Here is a 24,648-nt window from a genome sequence, read left to right as displayed (position 1 = left end):
GGCCAAACCTCTCTGTTTGTTAACACCTTCTCATCTCACTCTGGTTTTCTGAATTTCTTTTAAACCCTGTGAACTAGACATTGACGAGTGCAGGATTTCTCCTGACCTCTGTGGGAGTGGGATCTGTGTCAACACGCCGGGCAGCTTTGAGTGTGAGTGCTTCGAAGGCTACGAGAGCGGGTTCATGATGATGAAGAACTGCATGGGTAAGCTGCTCGGGTCTGCAAACCGGTGTAGCACAGACTCCTTAGTGCGACCTTGGCCTGTCTCAGAGCTGTGAACAGCATGCTTGGCAAGAAGCTGTGGTGAGAGAGAGAACAGATCTAAGTGTCAGACAGGAAATCCGCTCCTCGATAGCTCTTGGGGAGCCCCAGGCCCTCGGTGCCTTAATGGCAGTGAGATATTGAGACTGGGTTCTGCTTATTTATAGAATCTGAAGTCACCACAGACTAACTGCTGAGGAGGGAGTCACTGAAAATGTATGGTAGTGGGTGGTGACCCCCAAATTTATATTGTCATGCGAATCCCATGTCCTTTTCCTTACTTGGGTGTTATTACAAACACTCTTGGCATTGCCCACCTTTTAGCCCATCGTTTGATTTTTAGCAACTTATAGGACTCAGCTCATGGGATACAGAAAGTGATCAATCTAAGAGTTTTCTTTCACTTTGATTAGAGATAGAGACATATGGTGTCTGGAGCTTAGAGTGATATAAAGCGAATATTGTTTATTTTTACCTCTCATGAGCCTGCTCATTTCATACAAGTAAAAGCCTTGATAGCTCACTATCTTTTCAGAGTAGAACTTTAACCTTTTATCTGCTGATCATAAAGTGAGGAGAGCGTTATCCCATCTCTTATTAACCCATGTCTCATGTTTGAGTCACAATGACCTCAGATAATGAATCTTTCTCCCATGCTGTGTGCGTGAACGTTTTTTCCTCAGAGTTCTTTAATGGCTCTCACGTTTTTACCTTTCAGACATTGACGAATGTGAACGTAACCCTCTCCTTTGTAGGGGTGGCACCTGTGTGAACACTGAGGGCAGCTTTCAGTGTGACTGCCCACTGGGACATGAGCTGTCACCGTCACGTGAGGACTGTGTGGGTGAGTTTGTCTCCTCAGCACATAAAACCCTCCCAGTTCAACTGGTAAATATCATAAAGCTCAGAGGTCATTCTCATGAACTGGTTGGTTTGGGCCTGTGAAATCTAACAGATTAAAATTTGGGAATTCAGAGTCTGTACATTTGGATTCAGGCTGTGTCTTTAGAAGATGCTTACCCCAGTTCCCCTCGTTTTCGTTACAAGCGCACTGGAAAGGACCCTGTGGGAGGGACCCTGTGTCAGGCCTTGTAGTTCCCTCCTCCGGGTCGGCTGGGATGGGACAGCTGCTCCCCTTGGAAGGGCTGCTCCCTGATAGTTTGCCTGTGTGCACACCTGTGCACAAGGATCCACTCGGTGCCCCATGTCAGTCATCACAGGGTCTGCTCACCTGTGTGTGAGCTCACGCTCCAACCCCCTCCTCACAGAAGCACTGAGGCCTCTTTACCGGCCCTGAGCTCGGGGATGGGGGGCGGAGGATGTAGGTGCGACCACGGCTGGTCTTGAAGAAGCGTTCCATAGGCTTTAAAGTTTTGATTTAGCCAGGAAATGTTTTCCTCACAGTAAGTCTTTCTTGAAAGTGTAAGCAAATAAAACAGTTTAAAATAGACAGATCCCACACCCCCAAATAAAAACATAGCTTGAGCACACCTCCCGACTACTCATGTATTTATTTATAACCCATATTTATATCGCTATGCTAATGATTAGGTGAATCTTAAATCATAGATCATTTTATTTATTTTTTAAATTTTTTTATTCAATGAAAGATTCTTTAAATTCTGTCGTGCTTTACAATTCTCAGAAGTTTTGCATTCATGTTTTTGTATAATCCCATAATAACCCTTTTTTTTTTTTTTAACCCCTACGCCTATCTTTCCCCTCCACCGTTTCCTCTCCCCACTGGTAACCACTAGTTTGTTCTTTGTATCTGTGAGTCTGCTTCTTTTTTCGAACAGACATTTTAAAAGGTGAAGGTTTTAAATATTTTTAATTCCACTTTAATAGTTTGGAAAGCTTTTTCACACAGATAATTACAGAATATTTATTCATCGTTGTGATACCAGTGATCCAGAGATCTGTTTCTAAGTTCAATTTATTTTGCTAATTAATTTTCATGGTTTTTTTTTTTTTTTTTTTGTGGTATGTGGGCCTTTCACTGCTGTGGCCTCTCCTGTTGCGGAGCACAGGCTCCGGACGCGCAGGCTCAGCGGCCATGGCTCACGGGCCCAGCCGCTCCATGGCATGTGGGATCTTCCCGGACCGGGGCACGAACCCGTGTCCCCTGCATCGACAGGAGGACTCTCAACCACTGCGCCACCAGGGAAGCCCTTCATGGGTTTTATAGCTGAAAAAAAAAGTTCCCCTCAATGATATAATGTACATTATAAAATATGTATTTTTGCATGTTCAATAAAATAAATATTTCATGATTATAAACATAAATCTGCCACATTGTCTTCTTAGTAATTTTGAGAATTTGGGGTGAATTTCTTGTTATATCTGATTTTTACCTTAGATTGTGTTTGACGGGTAACTTGTGTGAGGAAGTGTCACTCTACCATTTTCTTGCTCTTCTCATTTTGCATTATTAGTACTAGTTTCTTCCACAGATCTTTGCAGGCGTTTTCTTTAAGGCATCTGCCCATCTTATAAGGGTTAGTTTACTTAAAAACAGGCAATATAATCTGTAATCCACCTATCCAGGCCCTGTAAACACAATGCCATGAAAAGTTAAAAACTGAGGGCCCTATTTTCAGCCCCTCTGTTTTTGGAACCAGCTGTCTTCCCTCAGGAACTGTTATTTAGACAACACGTAACCATCCAATTAAGACCAGCTGAGGGTGCCAGTGTAAATTCATAGATTAAGTATTAACAAGCTTTATTTCTGGCATGTGCTAGGTGGATGTGGTCTAATGTGGTACTCACTAGCCACACGTGGCTATTTAAATTTTATCAAAATTAAATAACGTTAAAAATTCAGTTCCTTAGTCACAGTATCCATGTTTCAAGCACTCAGTAACAGCTACATATTGGACAGCACAGATATGTAACAGTTCCATCAATGTAAAAAGTTCCACTGGAGAGCACTGTTGCAGGTAGAACTAAGAGAAATATAGATTCTGGCGTTTTCTTTGAATTGCTGCAAGAGACCATCTTACTTCCCCCTGAAGTAAATAAAGCCCTTTGGAGACCATTGCTCTGATGCTGCATGTTCTTGATACTTTAAGTGGTGTTGTGATTTCATAAAACATTAACTCTGTGTATCTTTTTATAGATATTAATGAATGCTCCCTGAGTGACAATCTCTGTAGAAATGGAAAATGTGTAAACATGATTGGAACTTATCAGTGCTCCTGCAATGCTGGGTACCAGGCCACGCCAGACCGGCAGGGCTGTACAGGTAAGGGTAGACCAGGCAGGTCTGGAAGTTGTATTTCTCAAGTCAGTGGAGGAATGCTTCTGGCACGGAATATATAGTGACGCCGATGGGAGTCCTTTGTCCTAAAAACAAATCTAAGAATGGGGGCAGATGCCATGGTTTGGTGGTTTTGCAGAGGAACCTTTGGTTTTATAATAAGAAACATCCTATATTTCTCTATATATTTCATCCTATATGGTATATCTGAGTTCTTTAATCTTAGGTTACAGGAGCTGAATGTCAAATGAAATGCTGTCTAAAAGGAAGTGAGAGGAACTAAGAAAGGCTAATGTTACAATGATCAATCAACATGAAAAATCCAAAGTCACTGGAGCATTGTCTGTTTAAGAAGAAGTAGAAAAACTCTTTTTTTTTTTTAAGGCAGTATCTCTGACAAGTAACGTGGTGGCAATGTTTTTACAGATATTGACGAATGTATGATAATGAACGGAGGCTGTGACACCCAGTGCACTAATGCCGAAGGAAGCTATGAATGTAGCTGCAGTGAAGGTTATGCCCTGATGCCAGATGGGAGGTCGTGTGCAGGTACAGGAAGGAAAATACACAGACTTTGTACATCTGGTTAATCTTATCTTACAAATCTGGCTCCACATATTTTGTGTGGAACTGGATGGAAAAAAATGCATGAGCTTAATAAAAGTCATCCTTGTTTTTCATTTGATTTTGATTTTGTATCATCAGATATTGATGAATGTGAAAATAATCCTGATATCTGTGATGGTGGGCAGTGTACCAACATTCCTGGAGAGTATCGCTGTCTGTGTTATGATGGCTTCATGGCTTCAATGGACATGAAAACATGCATTGGTGGGTACCATAAGAACAGGATAAATATTTATGTACAGTGTGCACACACACACACACGCGCGCACCTAAGAAGAAAAGGCTTTTTTGGTTATTTTTAAAATTCAAACCATTGTATTAGAAGATGTGAAAGCCAAAAAGGAAGAATTATTTGAAAAAAAAATCCTTAAAGACAATATATTTATCTGTAATACTGTGTCCTGCAAATACATTATATTTTAAACGTTATTTGTGTATCTCATTAGTATGCTATTCAGTTTAAAAGATAGCTTTTGAATTACTAGAATAAACAAGTATTAACCAAGGTGTTGAAAATCAATTTCCTAGACGTGAATGAATGTGACTTAAATTCAAACATCTGCATGTTTGGGGAATGTGAGAACACCAAGGGATCCTTCATTTGCCACTGTCAGCTGGGATATTCAGTAAAGAAGGGGACCACGGGATGCACAGGTAGGTCTCAAGCTTGTATCCCCTGTGTTTCAGTTTCTTATATTTCAGAGGTTAACCTTCAGCATCATTTGTTCCCTGGAATTTCTTGTACTTTCACCCACACCAGGTTGTGACAGTTATGTGATGAGTAACTGGCCCAGAGCATGTGTGATGCGTTTGTCTCTTCTCTGTGGTAGATGAGCACGGTCTCCGCTACCAAGCCGCAGACCTGGCTGCGTGCTTGGTCACGGAGTGGGAGAATGGGTGTGGAATCTCGCCCCCATGGTTCTGATGTGCTCCTGATAGCTCTTGGGGCAGCGTTCACTTTCTCCTGCCCAAACAGGAGATATACGTAAGGAAGAAGCACCAAAAGACCTGGAGGAATCCCAGGTGTTTGCTGAGTTTTACAGTTCTTTTAAACTAACAAAAATTAATCTAAAACTTATATTTAGACTCTTTTCCTTCCTTTCTTTCCCCATCTTTTTCTCTGCTCTTCCCTCCTCTCTTTCCATTTGCTGTTGCCTTCTCTTCTCCCTGCCCAAATTTCCTCTCTTCGCTTTTTTTCTTTGTTCACCCCATTCATTTTATCTCTTATTCCTGTTCTCTACTAAATAGTTTTAGCCTTTTGAAGGGCGGATGGGGGTTGAACTCCCAGGGTCAATGCTTTGGGCCAAATGTCCATCATTGCTCAAGGCTTTAGTGTGGTATTTTGCTCAGGCCAGGTGGTGGGTGACTTAGACTGCAGCCTAGGCCTTAAGCTGACACCTCCAGGAAAGAGCAAGTAATGAAAGAAGAACTCTGCATGTTCATATGTATGTGTACCACATACACAGACACTATATACATAATACTGATAAAAGCATCTGGTCATTTTCCAGAAAACATTTCCAGTGATTATTTTTATATATTCTGGCTGGCAGTTTCTTTCAGGGAAGGCCTTGTTTGATTTGGATCATGAACTTCCAAATCCTGTTGGAGTCTAAACATATTAAAAATAAAAGTGACGTTAATGTTTTCTCTGTGTTTACTTTAAAATTTTGCCTATACAGAAATCTCTTGGAAGTAGAATTAACTAGGTTGTATCTTATCTTCATATTAACTACGGTTTCTCAGATGTGGATGAGTGTGAAATTGGTGCCCACAACTGTGACATGCATGCCTCATGTCTAAACGTCCCAGGAAGCTTCAAATGTAGCTGCAGAGAAGGCTGGGTTGGAAATGGCATCAAATGTATTGGTGAGTATTTTGCAAATGTAAATAACCTTCGCTAAGACACAGAATCCCTAGAGGCTCTTCTTTGCACAGTTGTTAACCTACATACTTAAATAGGAACATGCCTCTTAGTTTCATTTATTCTCTTGAAAATTAAAGGCTGTCTTTCGTTGCAAGATAATTCTTGCCTAAGAGTTTCCTTTAACTTTGGTATAAATGATCAAATTACAACAGTATGCCTTGGCATCTGCTTTTTAATGTGGTGTTGTTCAGTAAAAATTATTTGATGTGCAGCCAGAAATCCAAACAGCTGTAGGATGAAACATGACTAATATATTTTTCCAGTTTTTTCATAGAGTAACAGTGAGATTTAAAACCCAGTGAAATAAATGAAGGGAATGAAACGATTTTTTTCAGATAACCTAGGTCTATAGTAAGTGGTCAATACCAGCTTCTTAATAGAAAATAGAATTCTTCTTCCAGAGAAATCTAAATGTCTTGGATTCCAAGAAGCCAGATTAGAAGGAGAATGTGAAGGCAGTTGCCATTCTCCAAGTTTTATAGTTCTTGACCAAAGTCTAATAAGTCCTTTATAGCTGTGAGGCAAGGAACTGGATTTTACCCTTGATGTCATTCACAGTGCTGCTTGGTACGTTCAGTGTTTTATGTGCCTCAACAATAAGGCATGTTGCAACTCGTAAAAATTATCCAGGTCTATCTAAAATACAAATTAAAGCAAGCAAAACCGACCTCCCCATGATTACTCATTAAAACCTGATAAGCCTGCAGCAAGAATTAAAGGATAATTTTAAGATCTCTTATTAATAATATTAGTTAATTTGAATGTACTTTCTTACCTACTCAATTGTTTTATACTTGTCAAATGTTTATGAGCTGACTCCAGAATTTGAGTTAACATAGTTTTTAAATAACTTTGCTAAGGAAGGTTCTCTCACGGTGTCACTAAGTCCACTAGCTACCCACTTGAGTCCAGCCATTTCTCTATCATTAATCTCACAACTTTTCAGCTATATCCCCATTCCCAGTTTTCTAGTCCCATTTGTTTACTGTTTTTCCCTCCTCTAGCCTCTCTTTTTTTGTGCTTCTTGTCCATCTATCACTCTGGCCAGCTATCGAAAAATAGCCTGCCACTAATACAAAAGATTTAACCATGTCCAGGCACCTCTACTCCAAAATGGCATCCAAATCCCTCCACTCCTTTCCATCTCCATCCCCCTGCTCTCATCACAACCGTTCTCTCTCTCAATCTGCCCCCCACCCCAGCCCTTTCTCTCCGTTAGCTGCTAAAAGAACCTCCTCATATGTTGGCTTACTCCCTCTCTGGTCCTCCCGCAATCCATTCTCCACATTGCAGCCAGGTAGATTTTTTAAACCATGGATCTGATTTCTTCACAATTGTCATCTTAATCCATTGAATTTAGGATAAACTTCAGCTTCCTTCACATGGTTTACAAGACCCTATGGCATCTTCCCACTATCTCTCCAGCTTCACTTTCCTTCATCCCTGGTCTCCTACATTGTTCTTTGTCACTCTAACCTCCTTTAATTTTTGTCACATCAAAGCTCTTTTCCTTCTCAGTGTTTTCATACGTGCTGTTCCCTCTGCAAGGAAGACCCATCCCTACTTCTGTTCGCAGGTCAACTCTTGCTCATCCTTCAGATGCGAAGTTAACTGAAAATGACTTCCTCAGTGGAGCTTTCCTAATTCCTGCAATCCAAATTAGACACCCTTCTTATTTCCTTATACCTTGTAACTTTTCTTCATGGTACATGTATGACAGTATTAAATTTAATTGAATTCTCTGTGTTTAACATCTGTCTTTTCCACTAGACTAGGGGTTCCATGAGGTCAAGAATCATATCTTGATTTCCTCATCTATAAAATGAACTTGAAAATTCTATGGTAATTTTCCTGCTCTGAAATTCAGTATTATCTTGAAAATTGACCCCTTTTTTAGTGATAAGGTAGCCAATGATAAAATTCACCCTCGGTAGAAATCGGAAAGAAATCTAGGCCTGGTTTTCTTTTAAACATTATAATTCTAGTTGATTAGACAGCTCACAAAACGCTTGAACTAATTATTTTGGCCCATGTTTGTAGCATGAACACTTTGGATCATAGGTCTGAGGTCTTAGAAAATTATATAGAACTGCAACTTGACCAGTAAACTAAAATACATTCCATTTGGCCAGTTTGGGGCCAGTTTACATTTAAATTAAGACAAATGAAAATCTTCCTGGGTGTTTAAATATTCCATTTTCATTTATGAACTTTATTGCTATGTTCTCTTGACATGCAGATCTGGACGAATGTTCTAATGGAACCCACCAGTGCAGCATAAATGCTCAGTGTGTCAATACCCCAGGCTCCTACCGCTGTGCCTGCTCCGAAGGGTTCACTGGAGATGGATTTACCTGCTCAGGTGGGTGAGGTCCTGATTTTCATGCAACACTCTGTATGTTTTCATCATCAGAAGAAGACTGTAGTTAAAGGAGGCTGAAATCACTACCTCTGTTTTTACACTTGACTTAAGGTGAATATGTATCTTTTGCTTACATTAAACACAAAAACCTGGAAATTTTTTAAAATAATGGCATTTATTACTATCATGTACTCTTAGTGACTGTCATTTCCTTTTATTCATTAATTAACATAATGGTCAAAAATACAGGCTCTGAGTCAGGCCATCTGGATCCAGATCTTGCCTGTGCTGCTTACTGGCCATATAGCCTTAAGTGAATGACTTAACCTGTGTGTCCTTAGTTTCTCCATTTTGAAATGGACATGGTGGTAATAATAATAATAAATACTATTTCCCTTTTTCTTTTATATCATTGAATGAATGACATGTTGGGAAAACTATACAGCTTCTTAAAATAAAATCTATGACCTACCCAATCACTGCTATTTATTGTGTTTATCAAAATCTCAGTTTATCACATGGTATTGAAAGGATTAAATGGAATAATACAAGTAAAGAGCTTAGAAACATGCATCATAAGAGCTTAATGAATGTGAGTAAATTCACTCTGCATTCCTTGAGGATAAAACATCCACTTATTATATTCACGTAAAAGACTAGATCATCTTGCTGGACATAAAGAATGATACTTTTCAGCTTGAGAGATAGGTGTTTCTCAGTTGAATTTCAGTGCACACTTTAAACCCCAAATTAAAAGATAGTTTTTTCTAATTAGTGACATCAAAAACACAGACTTACAGTTTTCTAATGCCTCTTTAAGAAAACATGTTTATTCAGTTGTAAAGCTTCCTTACTTTTAAACCTCGGGTACTGCATCTTTCTTAGCATGTCTCTGCACCGTGGTGTGAGGGCAGGGGCATGGCTTTGGTATCAGACACAGCTGGACCTAGACCCTGGCTCAGCCGCAGACTAGATCACTGTGACTCCCAGGCATCAGTCGCCTCCTCTTAGCCTCAGGTTCTTCCTCTTGTAAACCTCACAGGGTTGGTGAACTAAGTGAAAACATGAACGTCAGGCAGCTAGCACACTCCTTGGCAAATGTTAGGCCCTAAATATAAGAATATTTTAATGAGATTGTAATGGCATGAAAGAAACTTTCCTCACTCCCTTAGAGTGTCCCTTACTTGCTTAAAAATACTTGAACTAGTGAAAAAGTTGTTCATTTTAATACTGTAATGTTTTCAAATGAATTAACACCATTTTAAGATTAATTCCAATGTTCTTGGTTATATCTAAATGATGTTGGTGTAACACAGATGCATCAAATTAGCATTAAAGAGAACTGAGACAGATGTGAGAGACACCTCATTCCTCCTGTTTATCATAATGGAATTGAATGTTAGGGCATAAACAGCTCTGCTATCAAGTTGTATACCCTTATTTAGGTGTATATGGATAATTGTTGTTTGATGTTAATGAGCACTAACTCAAGCCAGTGAGACTGGTTTAGTTATAGAGCAAAGAAAAAAAAGTCATGAGATTTGGAACTTAATAGAGATGTAATTTGCTCCTTCAACAGATGTTGATGAGTGTGCAGAAAACATAAATCTCTGTGAGAATGGACAATGCCTCAACGTCCCGGGTGCATATCGCTGTGAGTGTGAGATGGGCTTCACTCCAGCCTCAGACAGCAGATCCTGCCAAGGTGGGTCACCAGGATTCCAACTCATTTCCAAGTTGGATCAACTACAACAAATGAAACCACAAAAAGGGCTGAACAGTCTCCACCTGGAAGCAGAATACACAGCACATGCTGCACACATAAAAGTCATTTGTTTAAGCATGGATTATTTTGCCGAATGAATAATGGTGAAGGTGGCTTTCATCTCTTATGAAGTTTTCCTGGCCAAGAGCCAAGAGTTGGAACTTTGGCTTATTCGTTTTTTTTTTTAACTATTTCTTTTTTTATCACTAAATGAATGAAATGTGGATAAACTGTTCAGCTTTTAAAATATATTGTGTACCTCAATCACTGCTATTTAATGTGTTTATCAAAATCTAAGTAGCTCATTTTTGGCATTACCTTTATGCTTTAGTCAACTGTCTGTATGTCTGGGACTGGAAGTCCTCTTCAGGGACTCATCAAGAACTACACCTTTTGCTTAATAGTCATGTCTCCTGCTTCTAAGTTATGACATCACCCCCTTTCCTAGAAATGGGACTTCGTGACTAGTGTGATATCTTTCCAAGAAAAAGAATTTGGATTTTCTTTTACATTAGAGACTCAATTCACATTACATAGAGTTTGGGCCATCATTGTGTTCATAAAAGTACGTGAAAATGTAAATAAAGGAGAAGGATTGAAAACAATTCATATGCCATAAGGTTTTAACAAAATTAGTGATTCATAGAAAACCTTAAAAAAAAACTCAGGCTAACTGCTAGCAAAGATTATAAAATGAAACCAGATTACAGGCTTTCCCTACATGAGTATCTAATCAAATGAACAGAAATAGTAAATGCCAGCGTGCGTGTGCACACGCGCGCACACACACACACACACACACACACACACACACACACACACACACACACACACACACTTCACCAGCATCAACCAAACAAAAATTATGCAATCTGGGGTAGCTTGGAGTAGAGCCTGACTCTGCCCCACCACCAGAAGTGTCACTGAAGAAAGAAAGTGTGCCTAAAAGATCATGGCAATTTCCGTAAATATCTACCAATTTGAAGAGAATCAGAATGAGAGAATGAATAGTAGGCTCTGGGAAGATGATACTAGAAACTGAAAGTATTCATGCTTCTACTTCGACCTGCTAGGTTGGGCAGAACCTAAACCATTTTATACAAGGCATCTGTAGAATGATTTTTATTTTTTTCCTAGTCCTGGTTCCTTCTAAGCATTGAAGTCAATTAGTAGAAACTGTGAGTCAATGTGTTTATGGAATTACATGATTTATTACCCACGTCAGCTTGACAAGAATTGGTGGGAAAAGAGACAAATTAGCAACAGCCAGACACTTTTGCCAACATAAAATTTCAAAATTAATCCTTTATACATAAGACAGCATTTCTCTTTCATAATTCTGTTCCATTATTTGTGGCCTAGGGTCTTCCAAAACTTCTTGCAGAACCTCCCTCAAGGTGGTGCTAAATAGTTTCTGTTCACTGTACTTCCTTCTCATGTTGGCTTTCCCAAAATATGTTGTTTCCATGGAGAGAAATCCCAGTTGCCAGGGCACCTGAGAGTGGCACACATGTAGCTCACCCTTTGCTCCATTTAACCAGATGCCAACTTTTGAGATCCCCAAAATGCAATTCCATGGTTCTGCCTGTTTCTCTATGGTTTTGTCTTCTCTCTTTCTATGAGATCTGGCACATTTAGACAGTTTATCCTGAATTTATTACTTTAATTCCTTGATATTTTCCCATCTTATTATAAATTGATGCCCCTTTGAATTGATCCTCTAAACAACATTTTCCACTCAGCATCTACCTCTAATCATAAATTCTCAGAATTTCTATAGAGTTTAAAAAACTGCTGGAGTTGGCCATTTCCCAGTATTCTTCACCAAAATGGGAAGGTACAGAACCTGCAAGAACCTCCTCAGGGACAGGTTAGGACTCCATCAGATGGAGTAAACCCAGATACAGAGCATTTAGTATGATTTCCGAAGAGAGAGCAGGGGCCAGGTTCACCAACAAAGAGCACACAGAGCCCAGTGGAGGTCCTCCCATCCGTATTTCTCCTCTTCCCCCACCTTATGAAACTCTGGGCCACAGAATAGAAGCTATAATGAAACCCATACCCCAAGCTGTCTTCCAAAGAAAGCCCAAATCAAAAAAGAAGGGAGGATGTCGAGAAGCTCCATCCAAACTGTATCTCAGAGTACAGTTGACACTTGAATAACATGGGGGCTAGGGACACTTACCCTCAGCATGGGGGGAAATCTGTGTATAACTTGTAGTCGGCCCTCAGTGTTCACAGTTCTCTGCATTCGCGGTTCCATGTCCACACATTTAACCAACTGCAGATAGTGTAGTTGTACTACATACACTGTAGTATTTACTATTGAAAAAAATCCATGTATAAGTAGACCTGCACAGTTCAAATGTATGTTGTTCAAGCATCAACTGTATATAAAACTCTTGAAAGAGCTGACCAAGTAATGTGTAAACAAACTGAAACAACAGCAACTGTGCAGGTGTTCTATGGAAACAACAACAACAAAAAAAGCATACAAAAAGCAGATAATCAATCCAGAGTAGAGGAAAACTACTCAAGGAACAAGAGCAAATTTTGCATAGGTATATTGTACCTCAGATAACCTTAATAAAAACATATGATTGAACAAGTTCAAAGTGATTATAAAAACAGAAAAAGGGCTTCCCTGGTGGCGCAGTGGTTGAGAGTCCGCCTGCCAATGCAGGAGACACGGGTTCGTGCCCCGGTCCGGGAAGATCCCACATGCCGCGGAGCGGCTGGGCCCGTGAGCCATGGCCGCTGAGCCTGCGCTTCCGGAGCCTGCGCTTCCAGAGCCTGTGCTCCGCAACGGGAGAGGCCACAACAGTGAGAGGCCCGCGTACCGCAAAAAAAAAAAAAAAACACATTAAAAAAAAAAAAAAAAACCAGAAAAAAAAGACAAAAAGAGATATTGCAGAGTTAAGGGAAACAAAAAACATGGACCAGTGCAGCAAAATAAGAGAACAATTAAATAGACACAGCAAAGAACAGAGGAGATGAAAATGTAATTACTACCATAGAGAATGGACGTGAGATAATCACAGTGAAAAAAAAGGGGGGAGAGGATAAATTAACACTATTAGAGAAAAGACAAAGACCATAAACTTAAGTATAATGGGTGTTTCTGAAGTGAAGAGTCCCTAAAAATTGAATAGAAAAAAAGTATTAAACAACCAAACATTTTCCTGAAATAGAAGAAGGAACTGAATATACAGAAAGAAGTAAATCATTTTTATTTAACCTTATTGAATTTGTCAACTTAAGTAATAGAGATTCTTCAAACTGCAGATAGAAAAGGCAAGTCATGAACAAAACAAACATTCAGTACCAACACACATTAGAATGCTGCCCTCACAGTTATAAGGACACATGTGACAAGAAAGCTATACCTCAGAGTTAGTTAATTATAAAGACAATAGACAGGACTTCCCCGGTGGTGCAGTGGTTAAGAATCCTCCTGCCAGTGCAGGGGACACGGGTTCGAGCCCTGGTCCGGGAAGATTTTGCATGCCAAGGAGCAACTCAGCCAGTTGCACCAGCAACTGAGCCTGTACTCTAGGGCCCACGCACCACAACTGCTGAAGCCTGCACACCACAACTGCTGAAGCCGTCACGCCTAGAGCCCATGCTTTGCAACAAGAGAGGCCACCGCAATGAGAAGCCTACACACCGCAATGAAGCGTAACCCCTGCTCACCGCAACTAGAGAAAGCCTGCGCGCAGCAATGAAGACCCAACACAGTCAAAAATAAATAAATAAAATAAATAAATTTATTTTAAAAAAAAGACAATAGACATATCCTGACAAGTGAAATAATTCAGAAAGAAACCACCTGTGGGATCTCCCTTCTTGTCTTGGGCAAAACAAAAACAAAAACAAAAAAAACACACAACTTATCAGCAATGAAAAACAGCCAGTCAAGAAGTAAATGGAGAAGTGACAATAAAAACATTATTGATTCCTTTAAAGAATTACTACTAAATACTGTAGAGATTATGGTAAATGCCATGAACATTTAAAAAGTGAAAATAATATGAATAACAAAAATGAGTTGGAAGCATATATGGATGCTAATTGTTAATCATCATTGTATAGAATCCATTAATACTGTCTTAAAATTGTGTTTGAATTTTAACATAAAGCCAAAAGATGATACAGTTTTAGTGTTTTCATCAATTCTTACCATTAGAAAGCATTTTAGAAGATACTGAGATAATGAAAAATTGATCTGATGCATGGAAATTGTTTCAGCTTTACTCTCTGTGAATATGCACTGAGAAATATCAATGTTTGGAATGGTGTTCATCCAATTACAATGATAATTCTGGATAGAAGCATTTTTGAGTGATTTTTGTTCTTGCTATCTTATTTTCTGTGTTTCCTATCTTTTCTGTTTCCTATCACCACTTTTCTGTATTCAAATTTCTGAATATGCATCAATTTTATAAAAACAAGGCAGTATTCTCTTAAAATACCTTATTCCACGCAACTTTTACGTTATTTAAATGGAAGTTATTTCTAATAAAGTTCACTTAAAAGTAAAATGCATATGCAGAAGGCTGATAATACAATTCCACTTCAATTTATAGATTAACACAACTCAATTATAAACTAACTTAATGAGTCTTTACTGATTTATATAAAAAGAATAACTTTGTTTATTGCCCCAACACAAGTAAAGAAAACTTTACACATCAATTGAACTTCTAGACACAATTTGAACTATACTTTAAATATAAGATAGTTGCAATGCTTTATTTTGACAATCATAAATGACCAAAAGACCCGTTTATACTTAAGATATAACTGTCTCAAGACAGCATTTTAGAATGACTTGTCTAGTCTAGCCTAAAATGGCATGCCTGGTCTGCATTCTCAGGATATGAGGTAATTTGTGTACAAAAATGTCCATCCTCTTCCTATGAGTAGAAATACAGATTACTTCTACAGCTGTACAGGCACACTATGCCTTCATTTTCATACGAATGAGGAGTAATAACTTCTTGTTTATTTTGGGTTAAAGCTTCATGGAAGACTTTCATAAACTGAATTTATGATTTCAGTCCAATAGAGATATCTTAATGAGATTTGGAGGAATGTGGGGCAATGGATGATCTTATTACACACTACTGGGAAAAAACTTCTTTCCCTGTTTATAACTGACTTTATTATAACAGATCAGATTACATAACAAGAAAGAAGTTTAAAAAATTAAACTTAAATAATTTAAAAGATATATTTAATATTTAAAATATTTATGTTGTATATTTTGTATGTTGTAGATGTTTATAAAACATCTGTTTTCACTTAATTATTATAATCTTTGAATTTGTTTTTATCTTTAATTTTTTACAATCTTATTCCTTTAACACGTTCATATTTAATTTCTAGAAGGTTTTTATGCCCTAGGCCAATTTTTTTCTGAAATATTTTACAGGTCAAGACAGTAAAATACTATCAATAAAATAAGATAATATTCTTTCATATTTCTGACCCATATAAACATTAGTTGCTTGCCATTTATGTGACATCTTTGGTCAAAGAAAAAGAAAATTTTTTGCTGCATAAAAACATCTGAGGAGATAGAATAATTTATTAATGTCATACAGTAAATCTAAATGTCTTTGTAATCAAGAGATTACTATTTTTTTTAATCTCCAGATATCGATGAATGCTCCTTCCAAAATATTTGTGTCTTTGGAACATGTAATAATTTGCCTGGAATGTTTCATTGTATCTGTGATGATGGTTACGAATTGGACAGAACCGGAGGGAACTGTACAGGTATGGCCAGTTAAGGGCTTAATTGTGTTCTTATTAGTTGAAATGAACATTTTGTGCTAGATATAGAAGTTCCTCAAATTTCTGCTTAGCCTGCTATGCCTTGGGCTATGCATTTTTTTGAAAAAGAAAATTACATTCTGATACATTTATTGTTTTATTATTTTTTTATTAATTTTTATTGGAGTATGGTTGCTTTACAATGTTGTGTTAGCCTCCACCACACAACAAAATGAATCAGCCATACACATACAGATATCCCCTCCCTTTTGGACTTCCCTTCCATTTAGGTTACCACAGTGCATTAGGTAGAGTTCCCTGTGCTATACAGTATGTTCCCATCAGTTATCTATTTTATACATAGTGTCAATAATGTATATGTGTCAATCCCAGTCTTCCAATTCCTCACACGCCACCCCTTTCCCCCTTGGCTGATACATTTATTTTTAACTATTGAATGGATCCATTGTAATATAAACAACTTAATATTAAATATCCAACACGAAATTAGTAAAGTATTTCTTTGTATGTATTTGTGATGTCCACATATATGTACAAATATATAATACATATGTTTAAGTTTAATTAAACAAACAGTGATAAAATGTTTCTCTTCAGAATTGCAACGTTTCATTATAATTTATTTATTAAGGATATTAAATGATATCATCATGAATACTGTGTGACTGATCTATGGAAACTGCTTTAGGTGTATACAAGTATTTCATTTTTATTTCATTGTTCTGAGTCCCTCCTAAAGATTTTTAGTCTACTGACTTGCAAACTTTCCACCAAATTCTTTGGAACAGCAGTATGCACAAGGAAAGTAAAGATGTTAATGTGGGCATTTTAAATGTTTTTCCTAGATATTGATGAATGTGCAGATCCAATAAACTGTGTGAACGGCCTATGTGTCAACACTCCTGGTCGCTATGAGTGTAACTGTCCACCTGATTTCCAGCTGAACCCCACCGGTGTGGGTTGTGTTGGTAAGCAAAAGCTATATGAAACAAATGAATAGAAGTACATAGAGTTAAATACTCATACTCTCTTGTGATGACCATTTACTACAATTAACTTGAGAACAAAATAGTAGTCCTTTACCTGAAGAAACTCTAGATTACCAAAATATATGGTCACTTTTATCCTGCTTATCTTCCAAGTCATATTTTGAAACAGGAATTTTTGAGACATCTGCTCCCACCACCTCCTCTCACAGACTTGAGAACCAGGGCCCTAGAGGTGCAGTCATTTGTTCAAGGTCTCAGAGCTTGCACATGGCAGAGCTGAAGCAGTGTCCTGAGTTGCCTGGCTCCCTGTCCAGTACATTGGCCAGGACAGATGTGTTTGAAATGTGGAATCAGTTTTACAAAATGAAGATGTTTCAGGTTTATGCATGACAACTGACAGGCAAACAGTTAATGGCATTTATAGGACCATTTCAGGTATATATTTTTTCAAAACCAAGAAAATACAGAATAAAATTTGAGTTAGCCATGATTAAATTCCCATTAAAATTTCTAGTAAGGTTGTTTGTGCCTTTTTCTTCTGCAAATTATTTTCAAAATGACTTACAAATATAAAAAATTAAAAAGGTTTACTGGATGCCTACGGCAGATAACAAGGACTGTTTTTCCTGATACCAAAGGCTAAGAATATGCAAACTCTGTGAACCAGCAGCTCCTCTCTGGGCTTTAGATATCAAATAAAGTAACTTACAGGCCCATACGGAAACATAAGGAAAAATATTCAGTGCCTCATTATTTGCAGTGGCAAGAATTTAGAAGCCATATTTGGAGAGTGGATAGATTGAAAAAGAATCGCAGTTGAATACTGTGGAGTTGATGGATTGGATGTTATAAAGATGGAATGAGGTATACGACAAAATACCATTTATAGAAATTTAAAATGTGCACACGAAAACAAAAGTACAATTTTGCAGGAGCAGAGACCAAAAGAATAATATTAAACACATTCATATGGTTGGGTAGGGGATGAGGAATGAGAATGGAGAGCAGGGATAAAAGAGAGAGAATGGGAGGGAAGGAGGAAGGAAGGATGAATGAATACAGCCTAGTAAGAGCAGAACCATGAGTTAACACCTCTGTCTGCACCGGAGTCAGCAACAAAAACAAAACCAAAAAAAAAAAAAAAAGAAAAGTAAAATAATAAAAAGCTGCCAAAGTGATTATAATGTGCAGCTGGAGATGAAAACTACTTGGTAGACTGTAATAAGGACTTTGGATTTTACTCTGATTGACGTGGGACACCACTGGGAGTGGCCTGGGCTAAGGTAATGCTTCTGAAGGATGACTCTGGCTATGGTGGGGAAAATAGACTATAGTTGGGTCCAGAGATGAGTTAGGAAACAATTGCGATAGTCCAGATGAGGGACGATGGTGGCTTGAACTCAGGTTGTAGTGATTTAGAAGCAGTGGTAAGTCATCAGAGTCCAGATATATTTTGAAAGTAGTGTTGACAGACCTTATTACTGGATTGAATAAGGCATGATAGTAAGAATTCAAAGTTTGACTGCAAGGTATAGGGCCTGAGCAATTAAAAAATTGGAGTTTCCGTTTATTGAAAATGCAGAAGCCTGGGAGAGGATTGGAGCAGGTTTTGTATGTGGAGGAAAGAGTATCAAGTGTTTGATTTTAGACGTGTTAACTCTAAAATACCTTAGATATCTAAGAGGAGAAATCAAATACTAGGCACATGGCAGAAAGATCTGAGTTCAGGGGAGAGTTGAAAGATGGAACCACAAATTTGATAGTATTTAAAGTCATGGAACTAATGAGGTGATCTAGATGGTAATTATGGATAGAGACAAGACAAAGGCTGAGATTCATTGATCTCTTAAGTAGCCTCCCTAAAGTTGTTACAGACTAGCTTTCCCAAAACCTGCAAAACTCAATGTGCAAATTGAAACTAAACTGTGGGAGAATGGAGATTATGGGGAGGAGAGGAAGGAGATGGTGTTATCAATATTTCAGTGATAGGATACATTGCTTTAAATTAACATATTGGATTTCACTCCCTTTATTGATAAACTCATGCTATAGATTGATTATAGGAAACATTTTTTGCAATCATATTATTAAAGGTCCAGAATGTCCCAGATGAGTAATTGCTTACTATCTTGTTTAGTCCATGATCTATATGGATGTCTAGATGTAGGAAAGTGTAATTTATTTAATTCCTGCAACTCAGTCTTGAAAAAGTTTAAAGCAAGAGATTATTCTGTTCTGGGGATTAATGTACAGAATTTGAATTTCATCATTTGAGTGACCATTCTCCAAAACAGGCATTCTTACTCTGATAAGGACAATTTTAAGTTCCTGTGTTGCCCTGCAGACAATCGAGTGGGCAACTGTTACCTGAAGTTCGGTCCTCGGGGCGACGGGAGTCTCTCCTGCAACACTGAGATTGGGGTGGGCGTCAGCCGCTCCTCCTGTTGCTGCTCTCTGGGGAAGGCCTGGGGGAACCCCTGCGAGACCTGCCCCCCTGTCAATAGCAGTGAGTATGGAACGGAAGAAGAGGAAAGAAACACTGGTAGCTGAGCACTAGCTACCATTTTCTTCTGGTGCTAGGGGTGGGGGAGGTAGTGAGGGTCAAAACTTTGAATCTGGACTACTTTCAATGGTTGTGCTGAAACCAGCCAAGAGTGTGTCATATAAAAGGAATCTGAATTCCTCTCTTCTTACTGTTTTTCTTGATAATGCTAAAAAGAAAAAACAGTTTTTAACCACAATCCAATATGAATGATGATAATATCAGTTCTCCCTGGTGTCACAGATAAAGACCATTCCTGGTTCTTTTCCACAGTTGTTTTAGTTCAGGTTCATAGGTGAGTTGTATTCCTCAAGTCCAGTCATATTATGTCTTAAATTGAAATGTATGTCCTGATATGAACATAGGTGAAACTTTTGAATTGTTGAGTCTTTTAGTTTTTATTTACTAGCCAGAAGGGTTGTGATATAAATTATCTGAAAATAACCTTTTTCTTTAATTAAAAGCAAATGGGTTTTGTTATTCTACTTTGTATATAATTTATGAAGTAATCATCTTATTCCAAGTAAAATGTAATGTACTTTTTAAAGATAATGTATTTGAAAAGGCACTAAGGAAAATATAGATACACCCCTTAGGATATGCGCTTTGAGCCTGGCAGTTGTTAAGTGCTAATTCACTGTCAGCCTCTTGCACACAGGTATCAAATTTCTTTTTTTCCATTGTTTTGCAGCTGAATATTACACTTTGTGTCCTGGAGGTGAAGGCTTCAGACCTAACCCCATCACAATCATCTTAGAAGGTGAGCATATCTCTAATTGTCACCAGATTTAAACAAGGTAAAGAATTTACTTTAGAGCAAATCTGGTAGAAAAGTTAGTGTGGAACAGTCCCAACAAGATTATTTTGCAAAATTACAGATGGACAATTACCAGTCTGATGAATAACCATTTGTAAATCAGAAAGATTTGACCCATTGCAGTGACCTGATGTGTGATTGTTCTGCAGAGAAACTCTTTTTATAATTATCCCCAACTTTAATCATCCTCAGCTTGCTGTAATTACTCTTCTCAGATTATAGCAAAGTTCCATGACAAAGCCAAGAAAATTCATGGTCAGAATAAACCTCTCATCTAAGTGTGCATTCACGTGGATGTGTGGAAGTCTGCAGGTCTTACAGTATCACACATTTGAAAGCTCTCATAGTAACTCTTATCTTTCATGATGGTATCTGAGCTGTCTCCCCTTTTGCAGATATTGATGAATGCCAGGAGCTACCAGGTCTCTGCCAGGGTGGAAACTGTATCAACACTTTCGGGAGCTTCCAATGTGAGTGCCCTCAAGGCTACTACCTCAGTGAGGAAACCCGCATCTGTGAAGGTGAGATAAATTTATACCTAAAAATTATTAGTGCTATTTAAAACAAAATTACTGGTCAGGCCTGGAGAAAAAAGGTCCATCTTCAAATTTTATCAAAGGATATGTTGAGACTGGTTCATAGCTTTTTTCTTTTCCTATCAGTGCTGCTAAGTTGTATGATGATAGATAAATTAATTTACAGATTATTTGCCACAATTTACCATTATTTTTCTCTGAGTAAATGGGTTGGTAATAAGTGGGGGAAGCTGGAATAATATGAAAACATTCAGTATCAAAATAAGTTATTAGTTCAAATACCAATAAGTTATATTTTATATAGAAAAATAGGTAAGTTTGAAATGCAACCATTAGGCTAATATTTTCAGTAACTTTTAAATGTTGGACAACATAGTATGAAGCAGTTCAAAGGTTATGCAGATGCCTTTCTTGGTTCCATCCCCAACTTCTCACATGGCGGTGTAATCATCCTTTCAGAGGTCTGTCTCCCCACTAGACTGGGAGCTTCTTGAAGCAAGATCCACATCTATTTCATCTTTATAGCTACAAGTTCTAGCTTACAGTAGAATCTCAGTATTTATTTATGGAATGAATGAATGAATGCTTCTAAAAAATGAACCTTAAACATGTAATGTAATTGTTTCCATTATAACCTTTCTTTTGGAACATGTTAGATAAATGCATCTGGAAGAAATATTATTTAATAAGGAGAATTACCCAGCAGCTGTGCTACTTCTAGAATCTCTGAATGGGTGCTAATTTGAAAGGAAAGGCTTTTTAATTTTAAAGAAAAAGGCTTTTCTAACTGCATTCAGTTTAAAGTTGACACTAATATTTGGTTTTCAACGACATAAGAGGAAAGTAGCTTTAAAGCAATTCCATTTGACAAATATGAAATTTCAATTAAAAAGTATAGGTGCCATTTAAGTTATTTTTTGCCACTTTGGAATAGTTTATTTTGATCATCTTTATTTTTGAATGTTAGGTTTTTATTCTTCAGAAGAAGGACATGTTTTATATCATGTAAATGCATATTTGGGGGCATTTCCTATGTAATTGCTTTAAATTCTAAATTTTATAAAAATAAGATAAATTCTATAAAAACATGAATTTGGGGAATCAACCATATGCTTTGTTCAGTAGTTTAAGTGATATAAATTCATGGGGAAAATATTTACTAATTAATGGACATTCTTGCATCCTCTAGATATTGATGAGTGTTTTGCACATCCTGGTGTGTGTGGACCTGGGACTTGCTACAACACCCTGGGAAATTACACCTGCATTTGCCCACCTGAATACATGCAGGTCAATGGAGGCCACAACTGTATGGGTAGGTAAAGGTCTCTGAGATTGATTAGGTCACAGTTGCTGGCTTCCTGGCCAACAGTTATCTCCCAGATACTTACATCTCAGAATTATTATTCAGAAAGTTTGGAAGTTAAATCTTTATGAATAGTGAAGTATTTCAAAGTCTTATAAACTTCTGGGTCTGTACCATATTTTTGAACTTTGGCTACATAGTTGCATGTTACAAAGCATGAGTCAGGTGGAAAATTTCATCAAATATTGTAAATATATATTCTTGAATAATTTTTATTTTCCATTCATGTAAAGTGAACATTATTTTATGAATAAGAGAACATTTAAAATTTAACATGTAATCCTTTTTAAATTAAATAAATGCATTTGAATAGAGAAGTATCTATTAACTTTGTCCCCCCAAGAAAATTGTAAATGAAACCCCTTATTTAAAAACAGGAAAGATGCTTATCTAAAAAATGATTTGTGTTCAACCTAAGGAATTATTTTAAGATACCTCCAAATGACCGTGAAAATTTTCAGAGTTAATCGAGGAAGTTTGGTGTGTCCAGGTGTGTGGGGTTTGCTATTAGCTGCTTGCTGATAGGATTGGTTGGCTTACTTGTTTTTCTCTATGTAGACATGAGAAAAAGCTTCTGCTACCGAAGCTATAATGGAACCACTTGTGAGAATGAGTTGCCTTTTAATGTGACAAAGAGGATGTGCTGCTGCACATACAATGTGGGCAAAGCCTGGAACAAACCTTGTGAACCATGCCCAACGCCAGGAACGGGTAAGCACACAGCTCCTGCTTCTGCTGAAGGCCGAGTCAGTGACACAGGTATACATGTTACAGTAGAGGAAAAGCAAAAAGTACTAAAAGTACGGAAAGCAGACACACTCCGTTCTGAAAATATCCAAGGGCTCATATGGCTCGGTTTCTGAAGCAGCCCTCTTTGGGATTCAAACACTAATTCCTGAGATGTCTGTTGAGTAGGAGTCTGGATCCTGAAAATAAGCCGCATTGCTGAAATTAAAATTTATAACGCTAGCCCATTTAAACTCATTATCTTAAAACGTGCTGCTTACTTATTCTTTTATTCATAAACAAGTATTTATTGAGAAACTATTGTGTGTCATTGTGCTATATTTAGAAGGTGTCATTTTGATTTAAAAATTTGTGGTCATTTATAAAGTCCAGCAAGCTCAGTGAGTATCTTTTTAGTTCGACCTTGGAAAATATGCAAAAAATGGATTTGATGAGCAAACTTAACATAAAAGCAATGTAATGTCAAAGTTTTCCTTATGCATCATTTCCCTCAAACTTACCTGAAATTTTTAGGCAGAAAAGAGAACTGGTCTTTACACAGTAAAATTTTTCTCCAAGCACAGATTCTTTTGAAAGAAAAACTGAACGATAATAGAGACAAGAGCAAAAAAATTGTCTTAAAATTGTTGCCCACTCAGGTTCCTTTATGACCTGAGAAGGGATCACTCTTAATAGTTGTAGATACTAAGAGATGAACCAATAGGACAAATAGGAAACAATGGTTATGCATTTGTTACCAAATACAGTATTACTTAGGGTATATTTATTAAAATGTTTCATTTAACATGATGAAATTAAGGAGAGGCATGGTGAAAAATGACATATGGGGCCTTTCTCCGTGGCTTAAATTCAGTGGGCAAATGAATTTTCTTTTTTTTCTTTTTTTTAATTGAAGTATAATTAATATACAATATTATTTTCAGGATTACAACATAGTGATTTGACATTTATATACATTACGGATTGATCTCCACAATAAGTCTAGTAACCATATGTCCCCATGCAAAGTTATTGCAATTTTATTGACCATTCCTTATGGATACATTACTTTCCTGTGACTTATCTATTTTATAGCTGGAAATCTGGCCCTCTTAATCCCTCACATCTATTTTGCCCAACCCCCAACTCCCTTCCCCTCTGGTGACCGCCAGTTTTTCTTTATAACTATGATTCTGTTTCTGTTTTGTTTCGTTCGTTTGTTTTGTTTTTTAGATTCCACATATAAGTGAAGTCATACATAGCTTGTCTTTCTTGGTCTAACTTATTTCACTTAGCAAAATGCCCTCTAGATTCATCTATGTTGTTGAAAGTGGCAAGATTTCATTCATTATTATGGCTGAGTAATATTCCATTGTGCATATATATGTGTATATATATACATACAGTATATCACATCTTGTTTATCACTTCATCCATCAGTGGATACTTAGGTTGCTTCCATATCTTGGCTATTGTAAATAATGCTGCAGAGAACATAAAAATGTATATATCTTTTTGAGTTAGTGTTTTGTTTTCTTCCCATAAATACTCAGGGGTGGAATTGCTAAATTGTATGGCAGTTTTATTTTTAATTTTTTGAGAAACCTCCATACTGTTTTCCATAGTGGCTGCACTAATTTACATTCCCACCAACAGTACACAAGTGTTCC

At 37.5% G+C, this 24,648-nt stretch overlaps 1 protein-coding gene across 1 annotated transcript in view; it reads left to right on the top strand.

Annotated features, from left to right (window-relative positions):
* FBN2 (fibrillin 2) overlaps positions 1 to 24,648 on the top strand; it is a gene marked incomplete at both ends in the record, with an annotated part of 231,114 nt that overhangs the window by 166,878 nt on the left and 39,588 nt on the right. Inside the window, 16 exons of the mRNA XM_082652282.1 lie at positions 78 to 206; positions 982 to 1,107; positions 3,382 to 3,507; positions 3,949 to 4,071; positions 4,228 to 4,353; positions 4,678 to 4,803; positions 5,896 to 6,018; positions 8,316 to 8,438; positions 10,018 to 10,143; positions 15,862 to 15,984; positions 16,848 to 16,970; positions 19,336 to 19,497; positions 20,225 to 20,293; positions 20,746 to 20,871; positions 22,076 to 22,201; positions 22,811 to 22,963. Of these exons, the coding sequence (XP_082508408.1) occupies positions 78 to 206; positions 982 to 1,107; positions 3,382 to 3,507; positions 3,949 to 4,071; positions 4,228 to 4,353; positions 4,678 to 4,803; positions 5,896 to 6,018; positions 8,316 to 8,438; positions 10,018 to 10,143; positions 15,862 to 15,984; positions 16,848 to 16,970; positions 19,336 to 19,497; positions 20,225 to 20,293; positions 20,746 to 20,871; positions 22,076 to 22,201; positions 22,811 to 22,963 (2,010 nt within the window). The remainder of the gene's footprint in view (positions 1 to 77; positions 207 to 981; positions 1,108 to 3,381; positions 3,508 to 3,948; positions 4,072 to 4,227; positions 4,354 to 4,677; positions 4,804 to 5,895; positions 6,019 to 8,315; positions 8,439 to 10,017; positions 10,144 to 15,861; positions 15,985 to 16,847; positions 16,971 to 19,335; positions 19,498 to 20,224; positions 20,294 to 20,745; positions 20,872 to 22,075; positions 22,202 to 22,810; positions 22,964 to 24,648) is intronic.

Source organism: Grampus griseus, assembly GCF_964374135.1.
Source record: "Grampus griseus genome assembly, chromosome: 3".
Lineage (NCBI taxonomy): Eukaryota > Metazoa > Chordata > Mammalia > Artiodactyla > Delphinidae > Grampus > Grampus griseus.
This window is presented reverse-complemented; position numbering and strand designations above follow the sequence as displayed.